At 40.6% G+C, this 17,175-nt stretch overlaps 1 protein-coding gene across 2 annotated transcripts in view; it reads left to right on the forward strand.

Annotated features, from left to right (window-relative positions):
• Positions 1-17,175, forward strand: part of GRM1 (glutamate metabotropic receptor 1) — a gene marked incomplete at both ends in the record, with an annotated part of 259,375 nt that overhangs the window by 192,088 nt on the left and 50,112 nt on the right. For both annotated transcript variants that reach the window (XM_081140792.1, XM_081140793.1), the window contains one exon: positions 16,163-16,409. In XM_081140792.1, coding sequence (XP_080996918.1) covers positions 16,163-16,409 — 247 coding nt within the window. The remainder of the gene's footprint in view (positions 1-16,162; positions 16,410-17,175) is intronic.

A 17,175-nucleotide genomic window follows, 5' to 3' on the forward strand; every position in this document is an offset into this window, starting at 1 on the left:
TAGGTTGTTGGCTGAATTCTGTTCTTTGCAGTTGTAGTACAAAAGTCCTTGTTTCTTTGCTGCGTGTCAGCCAGCAGCTGTTCCTATAAGTTTCCCACATGCTTTCTCACGCTTTCCATATGTCTGCTCCTGCAAGGATAGGCTGGGTTCCTCTCACACTTCGAATATATTCAATTTGTCTTCTGTTACATTTCTCTGACTCCAGCCAGAGAAAGCTTCTTGCTTGTAAGACTCCCATGGTTTACATGGGTCCACCTGGATAGTACAGAGAAATCCTCATATTTTTAAGGACCTCAACCTTAATTACATCTGCAAAGTCCCTTTGCCATGTAACATAACATTCACAAGTTCCAGATTTGGACATCTGTAGGCGGCCATTCTGCCTACCACAAAATGATAAAAACAATTACTTCTTATCTATTTCCTAAAAGACCCTTTCTTATTTTATTTAAATGACCTTGGTAACCCCTGCCACCCAATTGGCCTTGAATATAATCTCTCAGAGGAGTACTTAGTGGCATTTAGCAGACACTGGTTTACTCACATATGTGATTGCTGTTAGGGTTTTTATTTGGCTCCTAACATGAGTAACAAGCCATTTCCCCCATCCCTGTTATGGTTCTCAATTGCAGGATCTATTTTCTAGATCACCGAATTGACAAAAAGCATTTTTCATTGATAACGGTGCTTCATTAAACCTAAATACTTGTCCGTATGTATTTTTTGGGACAGTGATCAGGAAAGAAATTAGAAGTAGATTTACTACATTTCCTGGGAGTAGTGTGGGCAGAGATGGTGAATCATCTGTCATCATTTGGTAGGATTCAGCTGGCAGGAGACGCTTGGGTTTCCTGATAAAAGCCTTTCCTGTCACTGGGGAAGGAGTTAAGCCCCCCTTCATGTGGGTGCAAACAATGGCAGTCGTGGCTGTGAGTGCTTAAAAACAAACAAACAAACAAACAAACAAAACAGAAACAAAAGCCTAAATCCTGAGGTGCTGATTCTCTGGTTCTTCCCCCCCCCCCCCCAATATTTATTTTATTTAAGTCTAGGAAGATACAATGGGGAAAAGTCAAACCACACATTATTATTATAAAATCCTTGTTCCTCAGGCTAATTTTCTGTTCTTCCTCCCTTTGCCTTTCTTGTCCTTCCACCGTTCCACTGCTCATTAGGATTTCTAACAGGACTGAACGGTGGTAGAGAAATAAAATATGGGTACATCAAGCCTAATTACCAGCCCCAGTGCGAGGTCTGGGGAATGAGAAAGTGAAAACCAGTGACCAGAAAGAGTGCGACTCTTCAGTCATCCTTGTTAGTCCTCAGAATGCCCGTGACAATCATGAGTAACTGAGTGGCTTTATTCTCAATCTATGGATGACCTTTAACATAAAGATCTGGGCATAATTAAAATCCAAATTATTTTACAAGATGAAGAAGCTGGACCCAGAAAGATTTTCTTGCCACACAACACAAATGCGACGTAAATTTTCTCATATAATATCTAGAACGTTGAGCCTATTACCCTCCTGGATACATACAGGGAAGCCGAGGCCAGAATTCGTCACTGACTTGCAGTTCCGTTGGTCAGTATGAATAAGTTAAGGCCAGAATGCAAGTCTTCTGCTCTCTCTCCATACGTGCTTCCCACCAGTTTATGGGGGGCAGGTGTGAAGGAGTCGTAGGGAAAGCAGATGTGCTGTGCCCGGTACGTGGGGAAAGCCCCTGACCCATCATTACCTGCATCTTCTCATGCTCCTGGGGCGCCCTGATGCCTTGTTTCCCACTAATAAATCACCGTTAGCTTGAGGCCTTCGTCTTGACAACCTTATTTTCTCTCAGCCCCCAAATATTCCATGGTCCTCTTGATATATGGCCAGACCTCATCCTGGCACAAATCCCTGTGTAAAGAATTTCTTTTCATTTAGAAGTCTTGTTTCCTTTGAAACCCAGCCAAAATTTAAAGAGAAAAAATATCTATTATGCAGTCGCCCTCTAAAAGCTAACAAGAGCCTTCAGTTGCAGGCATTTTGTAGGTACTATCTGCCTTCTGTTAGGAATAATTTAGAAATGAATAAGAAATCCCTTTCATTGACTGACATTTTACAGATTAAATCTGAAAACCTCTTGAACTTCGTTACTGCTTCATGCATATTGTAAGGCTCAAAACCTGCCTGCGGTTTTGACACTCTGCCAGGAAGGTATTGATATTGCCATAACTCGTATTTATGTAATGTCCTTTTTCAACTGGTTTAAATCACCTAGCACATTGTCTAAGTCTATCTCCATAGCATGAATATAAGTGGTTAAGTGGAAACCTCACCATCCCCATTTTATAAGCAGGAGCCTGAAGGCTCAAAGAAGTGACACAAACTAATGAAGGACACAGTTCTCTCGTAGATATTGGAGATATTTCCCAGCTCGCAGTCCCTCTCTGGGTAAGTTGCTTTCACTACTGAGATGCCTCTTGTTTGCACTGCACCGCGTTAGCTATTCATTCACTCTCAGCTTCTGCTTCAACCTGGCTCTCAGTTTCTGTGCCCCTCTTCTCTTCATTTGCCCACTCACTGATTTCTGTCAATAACCTTTTTCTACTCCAAGTCCTGGGACCTCATTCTTAATCTTTAAAGTGCATGGGACTCTCCCAGGGAGCTCTGGGCCTCAGTGACGAGATCCATTTTGGTGGGTCCCTGATGGAGTGCAGGAATCTTCATTGCAGCAGATACCTTAAAAGGGTCCAATGCTCACATTCATTGAAAAAAGTGCCTCACGATCAGTCCCGATGGGGAGTGGGGATGCAGGGAAGGGTTTTAGACACTTGAGCCTATGACCTATGCCTAGCAGATTGTAGGCCATTTGTCTGAGCTCAGGTTGAGTTCCTGAGAAATGGAGCCAGAGGCAGAGATTCATTTGCTAATGATTTATTGAAACGTGTTCTCAAGAGAAGGAGAGGGAGGGAAGCAGCTTCCTAGACCTTGGGATCGCTGCCTGCACGCAACTTGGCCTTTTCATAAAACTTGGGGTCTCTGTGTGCTATGGCGCAAATTCAGAAACCACTGCCTCCCACAGCGTCCCTGCCAGGAAATTCCTGTCCTAAAGATACAGCACAATGATGTGGTTGGGAAATTATGAGTTGCCATTTTCAATGATGGTGTAAACCAAGCTCAGAGTCTGGAGTTTTGGAGGGCAGGAGAGTTTGGAGTTGGACGGGTAGGGAAAACATGGAGCAGGGCAGAAACTCTTTGGGTCTTACGAGCTCAGGCCTAAGAAGGCTTCTATGTGGCCTATCCCTGTCTGTTTTTATAATGAATTTGGTTTGGGGCCCAAGCTCCAACAATAAGAGAATGTTAACTTTGCTTTCTTTGCTTGCTTAGTTCAGCCACCTTCCTCAGGACTCATGGATGTCTATGACTTAGAAGACTCATGAATTTATGCGTGTTTAGAATGCATGTTTGTGCATGTAGGATGGACAGCCACCAAGGAAACCAGGCCTTAAAAGGCTTCAGGAAGAAACCTGAGCCTTCTTCGCTGAAAGACTATAGGGACTCCCTTCGACTTATTGCTTTAAGTCTAAAATCCTCTGACTGGCTATTTAAAATTTAATAAAGAATAGATATTATTATTATCCAAGTTAAACACTTAGCTGACCAGCTATTTCAAGCCAGAGCTTGCCCATGAGGCTGGCTACTTTGGTTAACAAGGTGTTTAAAATTACCTAAATTAATGTAGACGTGAATTTTCTCATGACCCGTCAGCAATGTTCGGACATGGAAACACGTGGGTACTTGTGACTGGTCAGCAATGTGATTATTAATAGAAGATCCCTCCTGTCTCTCTGTACTTAGTGTTTCCTCTCCCTTTTGTACCTTGTTCAATCTTTCTGCTACACAGAAATCCCTCCCTCTCCCTTCTCCTTTCTTTACTCTGTGCCTTACACTTGCTTAACAGCAGTCTCATGTCCAACCTCTTGTACTGAGGGCTGAAACCACGCAATTTGGCTTTTTCTAGTATGATAAACAGCACAGAGTTCAACATATGGGAAGTGCCCCATGGATGGCCAAGTGAATGACTTTCAAAACAAGAATGCAGTCACTACGGTATTAAATTCTTAGTCTGTGGAATAATCTAAATGAATGAGTTGCCATTCTCATTTAATTTTATTCTAAAAGCTATTAATTCCTACTATTATTATTATATAAATTCCCATTATTCCAGGGCCTGGCATCTTCATCTCTCTGCATCCCATCAGAGAACTGAATGGCTATGAATGTTGAACAATTTCTCCCAACATTATTCAGCTCAAAATAAAACATAACTTTGGTTCTATCTTTTAAAAGCGATTTGAAGAACATTCTTACTTACCGCTTCAGGCTGAGATGATTGCCTGAACTTCCCTTTATTTTTTACATTTACGCACAGCTTGTTTTATTTCTACAGACATCAAGAGCTCCTAATTTGACTAATATATTAAATAGACATTTATTTCATATCAGTCTTCATTCAATAATCTCAAGTAATAGCTTATCGTCATCATATTAGGTTTGCTCTTGAGTGTTCTTAAATGTATTCCAATCACCATTAATAATAACCCAGACTCAGTTAGATAATTATCTCATTCCGGAGTTGTCAGTCCTTCACTCTGAAAACAGCTGAGATAATATAGAAGACAGAGCTCGACTGCTGCATGAAAACATGGAAGCAAGGTGTACTTCCACTGCAGGGGGGTCTGTCCTGACGATATTATGGTGCTTTTGCAATTAGGAATAGGGGATGTGTTGGGGTGGATTTCTGGCAGCAAACTGGCCCTCGCTTATCCTTGCTCTTTACATCCCAGGCTACTCTGGACTTCAAAAATGTGTCTCTACATCACATTCAAGGAAGCCAGGGATGATAGAAACATAACAATAAACCATAATATCCTTTGGTACACAAAAGAGTCTTTTCTCTCTGGACTATTATAACTTAAAAAAAAATCCACTGAGGTAATTTTATGCTGGCCCAGTCTGTGTGGCCAGTTGTAGAAATACCTGGTGATTCTGATTCAGCAGTTGTTGAAGAAAGAGGAAGTCTTTGCTGCCTTTACTTTATAGTTCTTTGAGCTATTGGGGGCACAACTAAAATTCAATGCCCAGGGTTTTTAGAGGAGATGCTTTTAATGGCTTTCCTATTGACCTCACCTCTAGACAAAGTTGTCATTTTCAATCACTGTGGCAATGTCATGCTGATCAATCTATCCCATGGTCTTCCCTTTCCAAATATTCTGGGCACATACAGGGTGAATATACATACCTGGTTCCAGGGCTCAGTTCTCAGCACATTAATCTCTACATTGGCTTTCTAGTTAATGGTGAATTCATCTCCCCAGCTGCCTTCTTGTCCTAGCTGTGTAAGAAATCAGTGCAGGGGGACCAATGCCACATCTCTAACCTCATCAGAGTGTTATGACAGCTCAGCATGCCCTGTGTTAATTAGAAGGAAGCTTCTTCTTCTATGTCAAGTTCATTTGAAGAATTTTGCAAAACATCAGGGCTCAAAATAGTACAGTTTTTTATATGCACACACACATAGAACTATTTATCCCAAAGCCTGTGAAAGTGAGCGCACACACACACACACACACACACACACACACTCACAGTATAAAAGAGCTCTACTATCACTTAATTTTACAGCTGGAACCAGCACAGCCCTCCAACAACATAGGCATTCATCTAAGTCTAGTACACCAGCCTAGAATTCTACCTTTATGATGAGCTACAGGTATCCACTCTTTGTTCCTTTAATGTAGCCTTGGTTATGATGAACCCTGTCCATCATTTCTGCTCCCCCACTTTTGAACCTTAGTGGGCAGTGTGTGTCAAGGTCTCTGTGTTCCTCCTTCTCTCTAGAGTTGGGTACCTGTTTATATGTTTTTGAGAATCAAATAAATACACTAAGGGGTGGGGGGCACACCTATTTCATCCAAATTCCTGGTCCTAAGTGAAGATAATTGTCTTTGTTACACTAGAAAAAGTCCACTTTGGGTAAAAAAAATGAGCATAGAATAAGTGTAGATGAAGAATAACCTTGACCCCATTTGTGTTTGTCTCTGATATCCTCAATTAAGAATAACTAGATATCATTGGCGGGGGGGAATCTTGATATGTTGCCCAGCTATTTCTGTTGACCTGAATCCCATGACTGAGGCATCATCCAAAAAGGGTATAACACCTGGCATCCTAGAAAGCAAAGTTCCCATAAGGCACTAAAAAGTCCTACAGTCAACAGAAATATTGGCCCAGAGATGCTAAATTCCATATGTTCCTCAAGGCCATTTTTTATAATCTCGAGCAAGGTTAGTTTGCAAAGACCTGACCCCAGCAGTCAGGTTAGCCGTCTAGGTCAACTACAGGCTCAGAGCAGGGCTGATGCTTGAGAGAGTACCTTGTGGTACCTTCGAGCCTCCTCATAGTTTTTTCTTACTGTGTGGCGTCCAAACTGCTTAAAAAAACCCCCACAATTGACCCTGGAGCATTCTGGGACCTCAGATAAAACCTTGGGAAATCAGTTCATAGTTCCTTGTGGTGAGGTAAGTCTGAGGGTCATAGAATATAGAATATTGATTTTTTAGTAGCGTGTTTCTTTCCAAATGATTTTTGTATGTTGATTTTAACCTTTTATATGTACTAATAAATGGAGCGTTAATATGAAAGAAGCATGCAAAAAATTCTGCCTCTCTATCAACACCATCCACTGCAACAAACCATGGTGACCTCATCACGTTATCAAATGTGTGTGAGTTCTCTCTAAACATGATACATAATCTACAATCGGGGCAAATTTCATTTTGTGCCTACAGATATTCATTAATGTGGTCGCAAGTACCACGTCTTCCCACGAGCCCGCTGAGTGTCATGTCACTCCTGGACTGTAACTAAGCAAGAGATGGAGCAATGTATGCCTGACAGCGAGAGCTCCTGAGTCACACAGCTGGGCGCTGGGCTAGTCACCACCACTGTCCAGCTGTGTGATACTGAACAAGGAAAATTCTTGTACCTTTTTAAAAAGCAAAATTTGTTTTTTAAAATAGTTTTAAAGAAAAGCTGCAAATCTATATCCGAGAGTTCCCATATACTCAGCATCCAGCTTCCCCTATTGTTAACTGCTTTGTTTACCACAATGAATGAGCCAACATCGGTACATTATTATTAACTAAACTTCATTTTTTTTCATATTTCATCAATTTTCTTTGTTCTGTTCCAGGATATCATCCAAGATAGTACAAATTATATTTATTTTTTATGTCTCCTTTGGCTCTTAAGTTATGAAAATTCTAGAACTTCCTTTGTTTTTGATGGCCTTGCCAGTTTTTAGGTCAGGTATTTTGTAAAATGTCCCTAAGTTTGAATTTGGCTGATGTATTTCTCATAGTCAGACTGGGATTATAGGGTTTTGGGGGAAGAAGACCACAGAAGTGAAGTGTCTTTCTCAACAACACATAAAGAGTACACACTACCAATTTAACGCTGATGAGGTTGGTTAACACTGATAACCTGGCTAAGGTAGCATTTCCTAGGTCTTTCTATAGCCCACCTTTTAAGCTGTACCCTTGGAAAGGGAGTCACTAAGTGTATTTCACAAAGGATGGGGAATTATGCTTCATCTTCTTAAGGGAAGAGTATCTACATAAATTGTAATTTTTCTGTACAGATTTGTCTCCTTTCCACCATTTATTATTTTTATTTAATGATCTATTTATATCAGTATGGACTTGTGTTTATATTTTATATTTCGGTTATCATCTCTTTCTGTATTTATTTTGTAACTCAAATTGTTTCAGCTTTGCTCACTGGGAGCTTTCGGTTATCTCTAGTGTTCCCTTGACACATCCCTATTATTTTGTTTTTTAAGTACTTTCTTACTTTCTGGTACCACAGGAAGCTCCAGGCTTATCTTTTATATTTTCTACCCTAACCCTGTAATTGGTTATTTATCCCAAAGGGTCCTAATCCCTTTTATTAGAGAATGGCACTAGAAGCCAAGATCTGAGCACTGGGTGTGCTCATTGCTTCAGTAGGTGGAGCTGGGAAATGTATGCATACCAGTCCATGTGTAAACATATATGTATAAGTATTTCTGTATAAATTCACTACATATATTAAGCTAAACTTAAATTTGTACTGATGCCTTCGCCTCACTATTAGTACCACAGGGCTTATTCTAGCTTTTCCTTATCTGCAACCTCCCACTCCAACTGTGATAAGCTTGGCTTCTGTTGTCTGCCTTCCATTCATTTATTTGTTCAACCTTGGTATTTACAGGGTGTCCGAAAAAACATAGACACTACTAAAAGCTGATAGCTAAATTGATGTTTCTTTATTTTCAGATTTAACTCATTGGAATGAATAATTATTCAAAGTGTGTATACAGTTTTTGGGACCCCTTATATGTACAGATATTTCAGAATTGTTAACTCAGAAACAATTCTGAGAAACAACTTGACCAGCTATAGTGTAATGCTTATATTTCATTCCTAAATATAATTTTAATAGATTTGGATTAGCCTTCTGAGCTCTCAAGTGGGTCCTTCTCATAGAACCAATATTTGGCATTCTTGTCTCTGTAAATCTGCCCTTCAAAACAGGAGGAGAGTGGCTGACATAGCCGTGCAGATTTGGATAAAGTCTGCACCCTGTATTTGTTTTATCAACAGATCCTGCTAAGAGCTCTTGGTCTCTATACTCTTGAAAACATTAATCTTAAGAGCTACTCTTTTAATTTCTGTGACAGATATTGACTAAAGTCTCACTAGCCATGAGTTATTAGACCCTTAAGAATTCCAAGGTTTATTCTCTCAAGGGATGCTATTGGAAGACACCATATAAAAAGCAATATGTCATTCAAGAAATCCCAACATTTGCAACACTGGGACAGATATTGTTGTGGTCTACATGGGCTGTTAAATCCACATAAAATGTCAATGAAAAACATCAACTGATAGTGTACCAGAGAAACAAATTCTAAATGGAAATTCACAGTACGTCTCACTCTTAGGTGATGCAGGCATGGGGGTAAACCTTATGGCCTGCATTTAAACATCAGAGTTTCCCAGGCTTCTATTCCAGACTCCAATTTATTCACTTGGCATATAAATTTCAGGAAAAGGGCTGAAGGATATGAAATTCTTTAATATGTCCCAAAGTAGACTCTTTTATGCACAGCATTTTGTCAAATTATAAATATCATATTGTATTGATCAGAAGTCAACATAAAAGTAGATTAACAATGCTAATGCATATAACTTTTTAATAAACAAGGCTCTATATTGGTTACTAGAAGATGCTGTATTAGATGCTAATTAAATAGGTACGAGATAAGTAGCAGCCATTTTCAACCAGTGTGCCACAAGAATTTTTAAAACATGCAATACCTGACTATTGAGTCAAGGGTACTGACCCCTTTTCTCTTAAACTGTCAAATTGAAAAATGACAACGGCCAACACAACAGTGGCCATCTGCTGTGAATGAATCAAAATTATACTTATTTTTTTTTGTCAGATTGGCAAAAATACAATATATTTTTTGATGTGCTGTAGAATTTTAGTAATTAGTTTATGTGTGCCGTGAGATGAAAAAGGTTGAAAATCGCTGATAGAGTTTTCGCAAATAGCTTTTGTATTTCTGCAAAACCCACTCTGACCTATTAGTTAAGTCTAAATACAGCAGCATGAAACAAGAGATAGTAAAAAGAAACAAAGCGCTGAAAAGAGCTCAAAATGAACCATAATTGCATTAAATCATGAAAATCCCTTACATATGTAAAAGAAAGCATGTTCCCGATTACTCATTAATAAGTCGAAGTGGTGCTATTAGCACCGATACGCCTCCGTAGGGTTTGGAAGAGGCTAAGGGGGAGGCTTGGCAAGGATTCTGACCCAGCAGGGTGCAGAGAGGGAGCTGGTTCCTGACGGATTTGAACAACACTCACTTCCCACACTGGCTAGAGCAGCCAGCGCTCTGTAACACTCCATCTCTATGATGGCCTGCCAAATGCTTACTGCCGCCCTGCAAAGATTAGTTACTCCAGCGGGAGTGGTTTATAACTCCATTACACTGCGTAATGCCAGATCGATAGGAAAGGCGAAGCACACGTCAAGCTGCCCTTGTTTTCTCTCTGTAGACAAACAAAGAGCCCCGCAGTTCAACTGAGTGTTCCGCACTGATCCTCAGCACCCCTTAAACATACCAGCGATTGTCCTCACTTGTTCTTCCCATACACCATAATTTTTTGAAATGTGAATTAGCTAAACTGCAATTGTATTTTCAGGGGATTGAGAGCTTAACGTAATTGTCATCAATTTGCAGGGAGCGTGCTGCTGGTGGTTATGTAACTGGGGGATTTCTCTCTTAACAATAGATTGTGATGATGTATTTAGAAAAAGTGTCTGTATTGTTCACAAGTGTTAAAACCAGGTGGGTTTAGGCAATAGGAATTCAACTAAGAGCAGTGATAATGACATGCTCAGTTAAACGATCTGTTCTCTCTTCTCTTCCATTCTACATAAGAGTTAATTTACATTTAGATAAATGAAAAATCCAAAGAGTGGAGAGGTCATATTTTTTGATGATGAGAGCAGAGGAAATGTTTTAGGGAAAGGAAAAAAAAACAGAGTCAGAGGAAACTGAACAATCACAGGCCCTAGACTCAAGCACGGACAAGGCTAGACTTCTCCCTGAAAAAGTATAAGAAGGATTTAGGAGCCTAGGCCTCTAAGAAAAATCAAGGGCATTTTAGTTCTTTGAGGTCATTATTTAAAAAATGACCTGATTCAATTTCCTTCAATTAATTTAATACTTGGGTCATTTAAAGGAAAATGAATTTCATTTTCTTTGCTTGATATTTTAACAATATAAAATAATTACAGCTTTTTCTATTTTGTTATGAATTGAGATTATATCAAATTATTTATTGTGTGTGTGCTGCTGTCAGATAAAAAAAGGCAGTGGAGAGCTACAAATGCCAAGAAATCAGAAAAATATGTTCTCCAGGGACAGTTCTGTTTGCCAATGTTTCCCATAATACTTCTTTGTTTTAACCAATGTCTTGTCTGTTATGGGACTGCTCCGCTACTTGGGTAGGGCTGCTATTTGCATGCACAGTGCTGCCTGGCAGGGCCAGGGCCAGCTCTGGAGGACACTGCCTCTGTCCTTGAATTCATGACCCATGAGATTTCAGTGTGACAGCCAGTGTACTTCCTTTCCAAATTTGGATCCAACTAAGAGGTAGACCCAGGAGTCAAATGATGATAAAGTATGTTTTATTAGTAATGTGATTGTGTACATAGAAAACAAAACAAATTATATTAAAAAATAGATTAATAAGTAAATTTGGATACAAGGCCAAAATACAAATATTAATAGTGTTTCTATATACTGGCAACAAGTAATTTTAAAAATTTTGAAGACACTAATTGTAGAAGAACCATAAAAATCAAATACCTATTACAGATGCGCCTCCCCCCCCAAATTTTCTCCGATTAATAGTGTCAACAATAAAAATAAAGTTAAAAAATCAAATACCTAAGATCTGCACACTGAAGAATTACAAAACGTTGCTGGGGTAAAGTAAGGAAGCTCTAAGCAAACGAAAGCCTGGGAAATGCAGTTGTCATGATCTGGGCAGCAGTTATATGGTATGTACATGTGTAAACATTTGCTGATTTGTACAGTAAAGATTTCTGTACTTTACAGTATGGGATTTTAAAAGTTAACCAGAAACAACAAGCAAAAACCCAAACTGGCATAGGGACATGGATTAGATATGTGGCCATAATATACTTTTCAATACTTGACCCCAGGACTAGATAGATTAACCGGTTTGGCCCATGGGCACAGCTGGGTAACTGCAACCCACATTTACCAGATGCCAGAGAACCAACGAGAACCTCTGAGTACTGCCAAGGCCTGACTCCCAGTGAGAGAGAAAGGGGCTGAGCCGAGCAGCCGCAGTTTCTTTTCCTCAATACACCAGTAAGATGAATCCTCTCCTCTGCCCCGTAGGTGAGTTAAGAAACCTAAGGTGTTACTCAGTAGAAATCTCTTCACAAAAAAGCATTAATTGAAGGGAAAGGAAGGCATATCTCCCCAATCCTGACTTAACTTCTCTGCGTTTTAGCCTTTCCTTTGTAAAATGGTGACAGTAGAACCTACCTCATGGGGTTGTGCAAGGATGAAGAACGATTACATATGTGAGTGTCTTTGCCAAGTACCCACACGTGTGGAATTGGAGAAGCAAAGCACAAACTTCAGAGGGGAAAGAGAACTGCAGGAAGATAATCTGATCCACTTGTGGGATTTTTTAAAATTAGGAAACTGAGACCCAAGTTGGCGTAGACCCTTGTCCAAGTTCCATGGCTCATTGGAAATGCACTGTTGACATGACCGCAGAACTGCCGCTAGGCCCAGGTGTTCACGTGCCTCGTCCAGGGTTCTTTCAGCTCTACCACTCTGCTGAGGAGCCGTCCTAAGTATCAGTGGGGAGACTTGCCGACCCTCCTCCCAACCACCATGAATTTCTTGGTTTTGGAAGGCGCACAGTGGGTTCCTACCCCCGGGTAGGCCCTGCATGTGGCTGCTCTCAGGCGACAATTTCTAGCCCTTGTGTGTTCACAATGAGAACGAGACTGCTATTTTAGAATCAAGGTAGGTATTTCCACAATCCACTGTGAAGTAGTTAGACAGGTATTCTTTCGAAGGTAAATAAACACAGTTAACTATAATTATTTGACTCCATTTAGTGTGTTAGAAAAGGTAATGCTTTAATGATACACTAGTGGTCTATAACAGTTAATGCACCACAGAAAAAGAATCATGAAATCCACTTCTCACTAATAACGCTGAGACTAGTGTTATGAAAAGGCACTGAACCCCAGGGAATTAAAATGTTTTCACATTCTCACAAAGTGACAATATTATTAGTTTGGATATTCCATTCACTGGTCATGAAAACATAGGATCTTTGGGGAACACGAAAACCTGTAACATATTCTGTTGATTTGGTGACAGATCCTTGCAACGTTGCCTGAGACTGTTGCTATGGCGAAGAGAATGGCCCTGTAAAGGCCAGATGATTTTCTAACTCTGCACTTCTCCCCAAATGTTAGTTCCCACCGAGCGGGGCAGGAGCTGCAGAGGGAGCTCTTACTGACGGCAGCACCCTCCTCACTTACGAACCCAGTGGACCGGCAGGGTAGGCAAGGGCAATGGCTCACTTCAGATTGGCAGACACTCGAGTTCTTTGTGTTTATTTTGGGAATGGTGTGAGTTACAAATATTCCCTGGAAATGTGTGCCTGGCCCCCTGGCTGTGTGCAGGGTGGATCCTGACAGGATGGCTTCTTTCTCATAGTTTGCTGTTGATAGATTGCACTCCAGTGCTTCTAGTCAGAGAGACAGCTGGGCACATCTGGAACAGTCTCAGGAAGAAACCCCAAACCAGCTTGACAGTGACACTGGTGACATCAGGATGCCCTATCCTTTGTCACCAGAAGAGCGCTGCTTCTGTAGATTTCTGTATCTGCACCAGTATTGCTGTCAAGGGTAACAGAGACACCAAAGGTCAAGGGGGCATCTGGATGCCAGTACAATCCCCTCACTCATAAATAGCAAAATAAATGTCTGTTTGGCAGGATTATCATGAACTCATTATGTGAGTGTTGTACATAACAAACATGAAAATAGTAGCTAGTATTATTATTGATGTGTTAATTTCTTGCTAAATTAGATAAATGTAAAATTGTTAAAATTAATAATTTTTTACTAATTATTGTATCTATTCATATATACATATGTATACATATTTACATGTGTTGTAGATGTTATTATATATAATATAAGTGGATATAAATCTCACCCATGATAACATCAGTAAATAGTTAGAGGGGAGCGTGGCTCAGGAAACGTGTCACAATTTGACTGATTTGCCTTGTTTACCCCTGTGTATCCAGAATAATTATCACTCACTTCACTTTCAAAAGTGACCCAGTTTGGACAATAAGTTATGTAATCACCCCAAGTAAGGACCAAAAGGAAAACTGATCTCAGAGAAAGCCAAGAGCTGTTACAGTCTCAGTGCTGATGAGTAACACATCCCGAGATAACCATGGCTTAGGGAATTTGTCCTGAGGACACCAGCATCACTTCTTAAATATATAAGAATTCGTTAAATCAGTTATCAAAGCAAAAAAAACCCAACAAAACAGACTCAGTGTCTATAGGCTTGTCTGAAATAGCGAACTTTCCATTTGGGGAAGAACTCCATGTGTTCATTCTCATATTTTCTTACAGTTAGCTCCTGGATTGACATTAATAGCTGCAACTTCAAGTGGATGGTTTTAGTGTTGACTAGAAACCTTGAAGTGGCTGCTACATTGAAGGTTATTTTGCCACTCGATTTTTGTCTATTTTCCCCCTTTCTTTAAGTCCTGCTTATTTCTCTAATTCTATCAGCTCTAACGTTTAGCTCTAGCACTTGGAGGCTTCAGGCAGCCTTGAGAGGCTTGTTGAAAATTTCTCAAACACAGGGCATCAATTTACCTCTTTTATATCCTGATGTAAAAGAGAGGGAACACAAACTAACTTTGAGAGCCAGGGTGCTGGGAGACAGACGTAAGTTACCCTATTTCAATGACTTTACAGTTTTTGTGCAGGAAGGATGTTTGCTTTCTGTTTTACAGAAATTTCTATACTTTTTTGTTGTTGTTTGATTTTCAAATGCCCGTTCTGCCTCTCGTTCTCCTTATTTCCTCTCAGGAAATGTCCTTTTTCCCATTGGAAAAATAAGACTTTAGCAAATCACACTTTAACAATTTCCTAGTAAGTAATGGCTGAAGGTGGGTTAAAATCGAAATTGCTCCTCCTTCAATGTGGCCTGGGTGTTTTGTATCTCTTTACATGTATCTTTTTCACATTTTCAACTATATCTAAATAGATTAGCCTTTGAATAGAATTCTTTAGAAATGTCTTATTTTATCTCAAGCTCAACAGTGAACTCAAAACTCTTTACCATTCCTTCTAAACACCCCAAACTCTATTACCTCCCTAATAGTTTATGCTACTCTCCAGTCCAGGAACATTAGTTCCCAGTGACCTATTTAGGCTGGAACAGAAAGGTCAGCTGGCCAGCGTGCCAGGAGCCTCATGTCGTTCTAACCCCCATATGAAGATGAACTTGCCAACTTTCCCAGCGTCTGGCACCTGAATCCCACATTGCGTGGACCTCTCACTATCAGTCAAGCGGGGGAGGGAAAGCCCACTGCAGAGAGAAGCACATTTTTGTCACCTAGTACACAATCTCTGAATTATGCCCGTGGTGTGTTCCAAACCTATTTTGTTTTCCAAACCTGGTACTTTTAGTTCAGCAAACCCAGTGGTCCCTGAATTTCTCACCCATATGTAAGTGTTGAAGTTTAGGCTTCAGCTGTGGGGCTCATATATAAGGCAACAGTGTTTTTGTTTAACAGCTTGGTGAATGGGGAGCCTCTGATCACCTGGGACACAGGTAGAAACGATTGAAGTTCACTGATAAAGGCTTAAGGCTGAGACGTGTGGTATGAGTCTCCCGTGAAGAAACATCTTACCTGTGTTTCTAAGACTGAGCTGTTCTGATTCAAATGCTTTCGCTCTGCCGGTCGTACGTCAGAGAGATTCATGCTCTCGAGCTCTTCTCCTTGCTCTGGGTTTTTGTGGCCCTAGAGATCACCCAAAGAAAATATCAGGGTTTTGATAATGCCCAAATTGATTTACTACGGAATGTGGATTTTTACAGAGGCTATCAAAAATGTTTTTCCAGGACTGAGGTGTAGGGAGAATTTTAATATAAGTCTCCACGAACCAAGAGGTAATAAAAGCTATTCCCATTGCTTCTTAAGGATTTCCTTGCAGTATTTGAAAGGTTATTTTTTACAAAAATTTCACCTCTATAGAGTCTGTTTTATATGAAACCGTCATTGAAGTTAGAAAATAAAATTGAATAAACTGTTTGCAGATGGAGCTAGTCACAAAGCTTGAGCAGGTGAGCTGGGCTCTCCCTTCCTCTGAGGGCCTTGAAGAGCGCTGGAGAGTTACACCTGCAGGCCCAGACTCCATCACTGCAACCTTGGCGCCCATCTGTTCTTATGTTACAGGCAATGAAAGCTTAGAAGAAAACTACGTCCAGGACAGCAAGATGGGCTTTGTCATCAACGCCATCTACGCCATGGCACACGGGCTTCAGAACATGCACCACGCCCTCTGCCCCGGCCACGTGGGCCTCTGCGACGCCATGAAGCCCATCGACGGCAGCAAACTCCTGGACTTCCTCATCAAGTCCACGTTCATCGGCGTGTCTGGAGAGGAGGTGTGGTTTGATGAGAAAGGGGATGCTCCTGGAAGGTAAAACTGTCTTTTCCGTGTGCATCTGAATAACTTGTGAGCCTCTGAGCCAGACAGGTGGCAACTCTGGCTCCCTTTGGTTCCATGGTTTCTGGGTTCATGAACTAGAAAGCTAAAGAGATGGGGCTAATATTAGGTGGAAATTACACTTTAAAACATTGCAAAACTTGCTGTAAACACGCACAATCCTGCATCTTGCCAGTACTACACCCCTACCCAGCCATCACTCTGGAACACCTGGGGACCTGCCTGCAAACCTAAGAAATTAAAGAGATTACACCTGACCAGAAAGACCCTCACTGCCGCTGCCAGCTCCAGGCCAGAGCAGCTTTCTGATCAATCGGTGCTAAGGCCACACTGGTGGTAAACGATTTTAATATTACACCTGCTTAAAGAGCCTAATACGTAAAGAAAATGAAGCCCTACACGTGTACCCCCTTTTCTCAGGCTGACTCATGTCCCTCTTAGAAAAATAAAGAATCTTCTTTCTGCCGTTGAGTCTCTATGGCTTCCAAAGAATTAATCAAGAAGCAAAGGAAAATTAAACCTACCCGATACATATATTTTCCCCCAAGTCATTTTATATTTAGTGTGTTCTGCAGCACTTGTTTTATTGCACCAGTTAGCTCCTATTTCATTGGTACCTAGAGAACGATGTCAGTATAAAGAACAGTTATGCTTGTTCACATGAATTTTCCTAGACGAAGAGTAATCAGAATAGTGAAATAGGATTAAAACTTGCAACAGGAAAGGGAAAGGCCCTCAG

The sequence above is a fragment of the Miniopterus schreibersii genome (genome assembly GCF_964146895.1).
Source record: "Miniopterus schreibersii genome assembly, chromosome: 6".
NCBI lineage: Eukaryota > Metazoa > Chordata > Mammalia > Chiroptera > Miniopteridae > Miniopterus > Miniopterus schreibersii.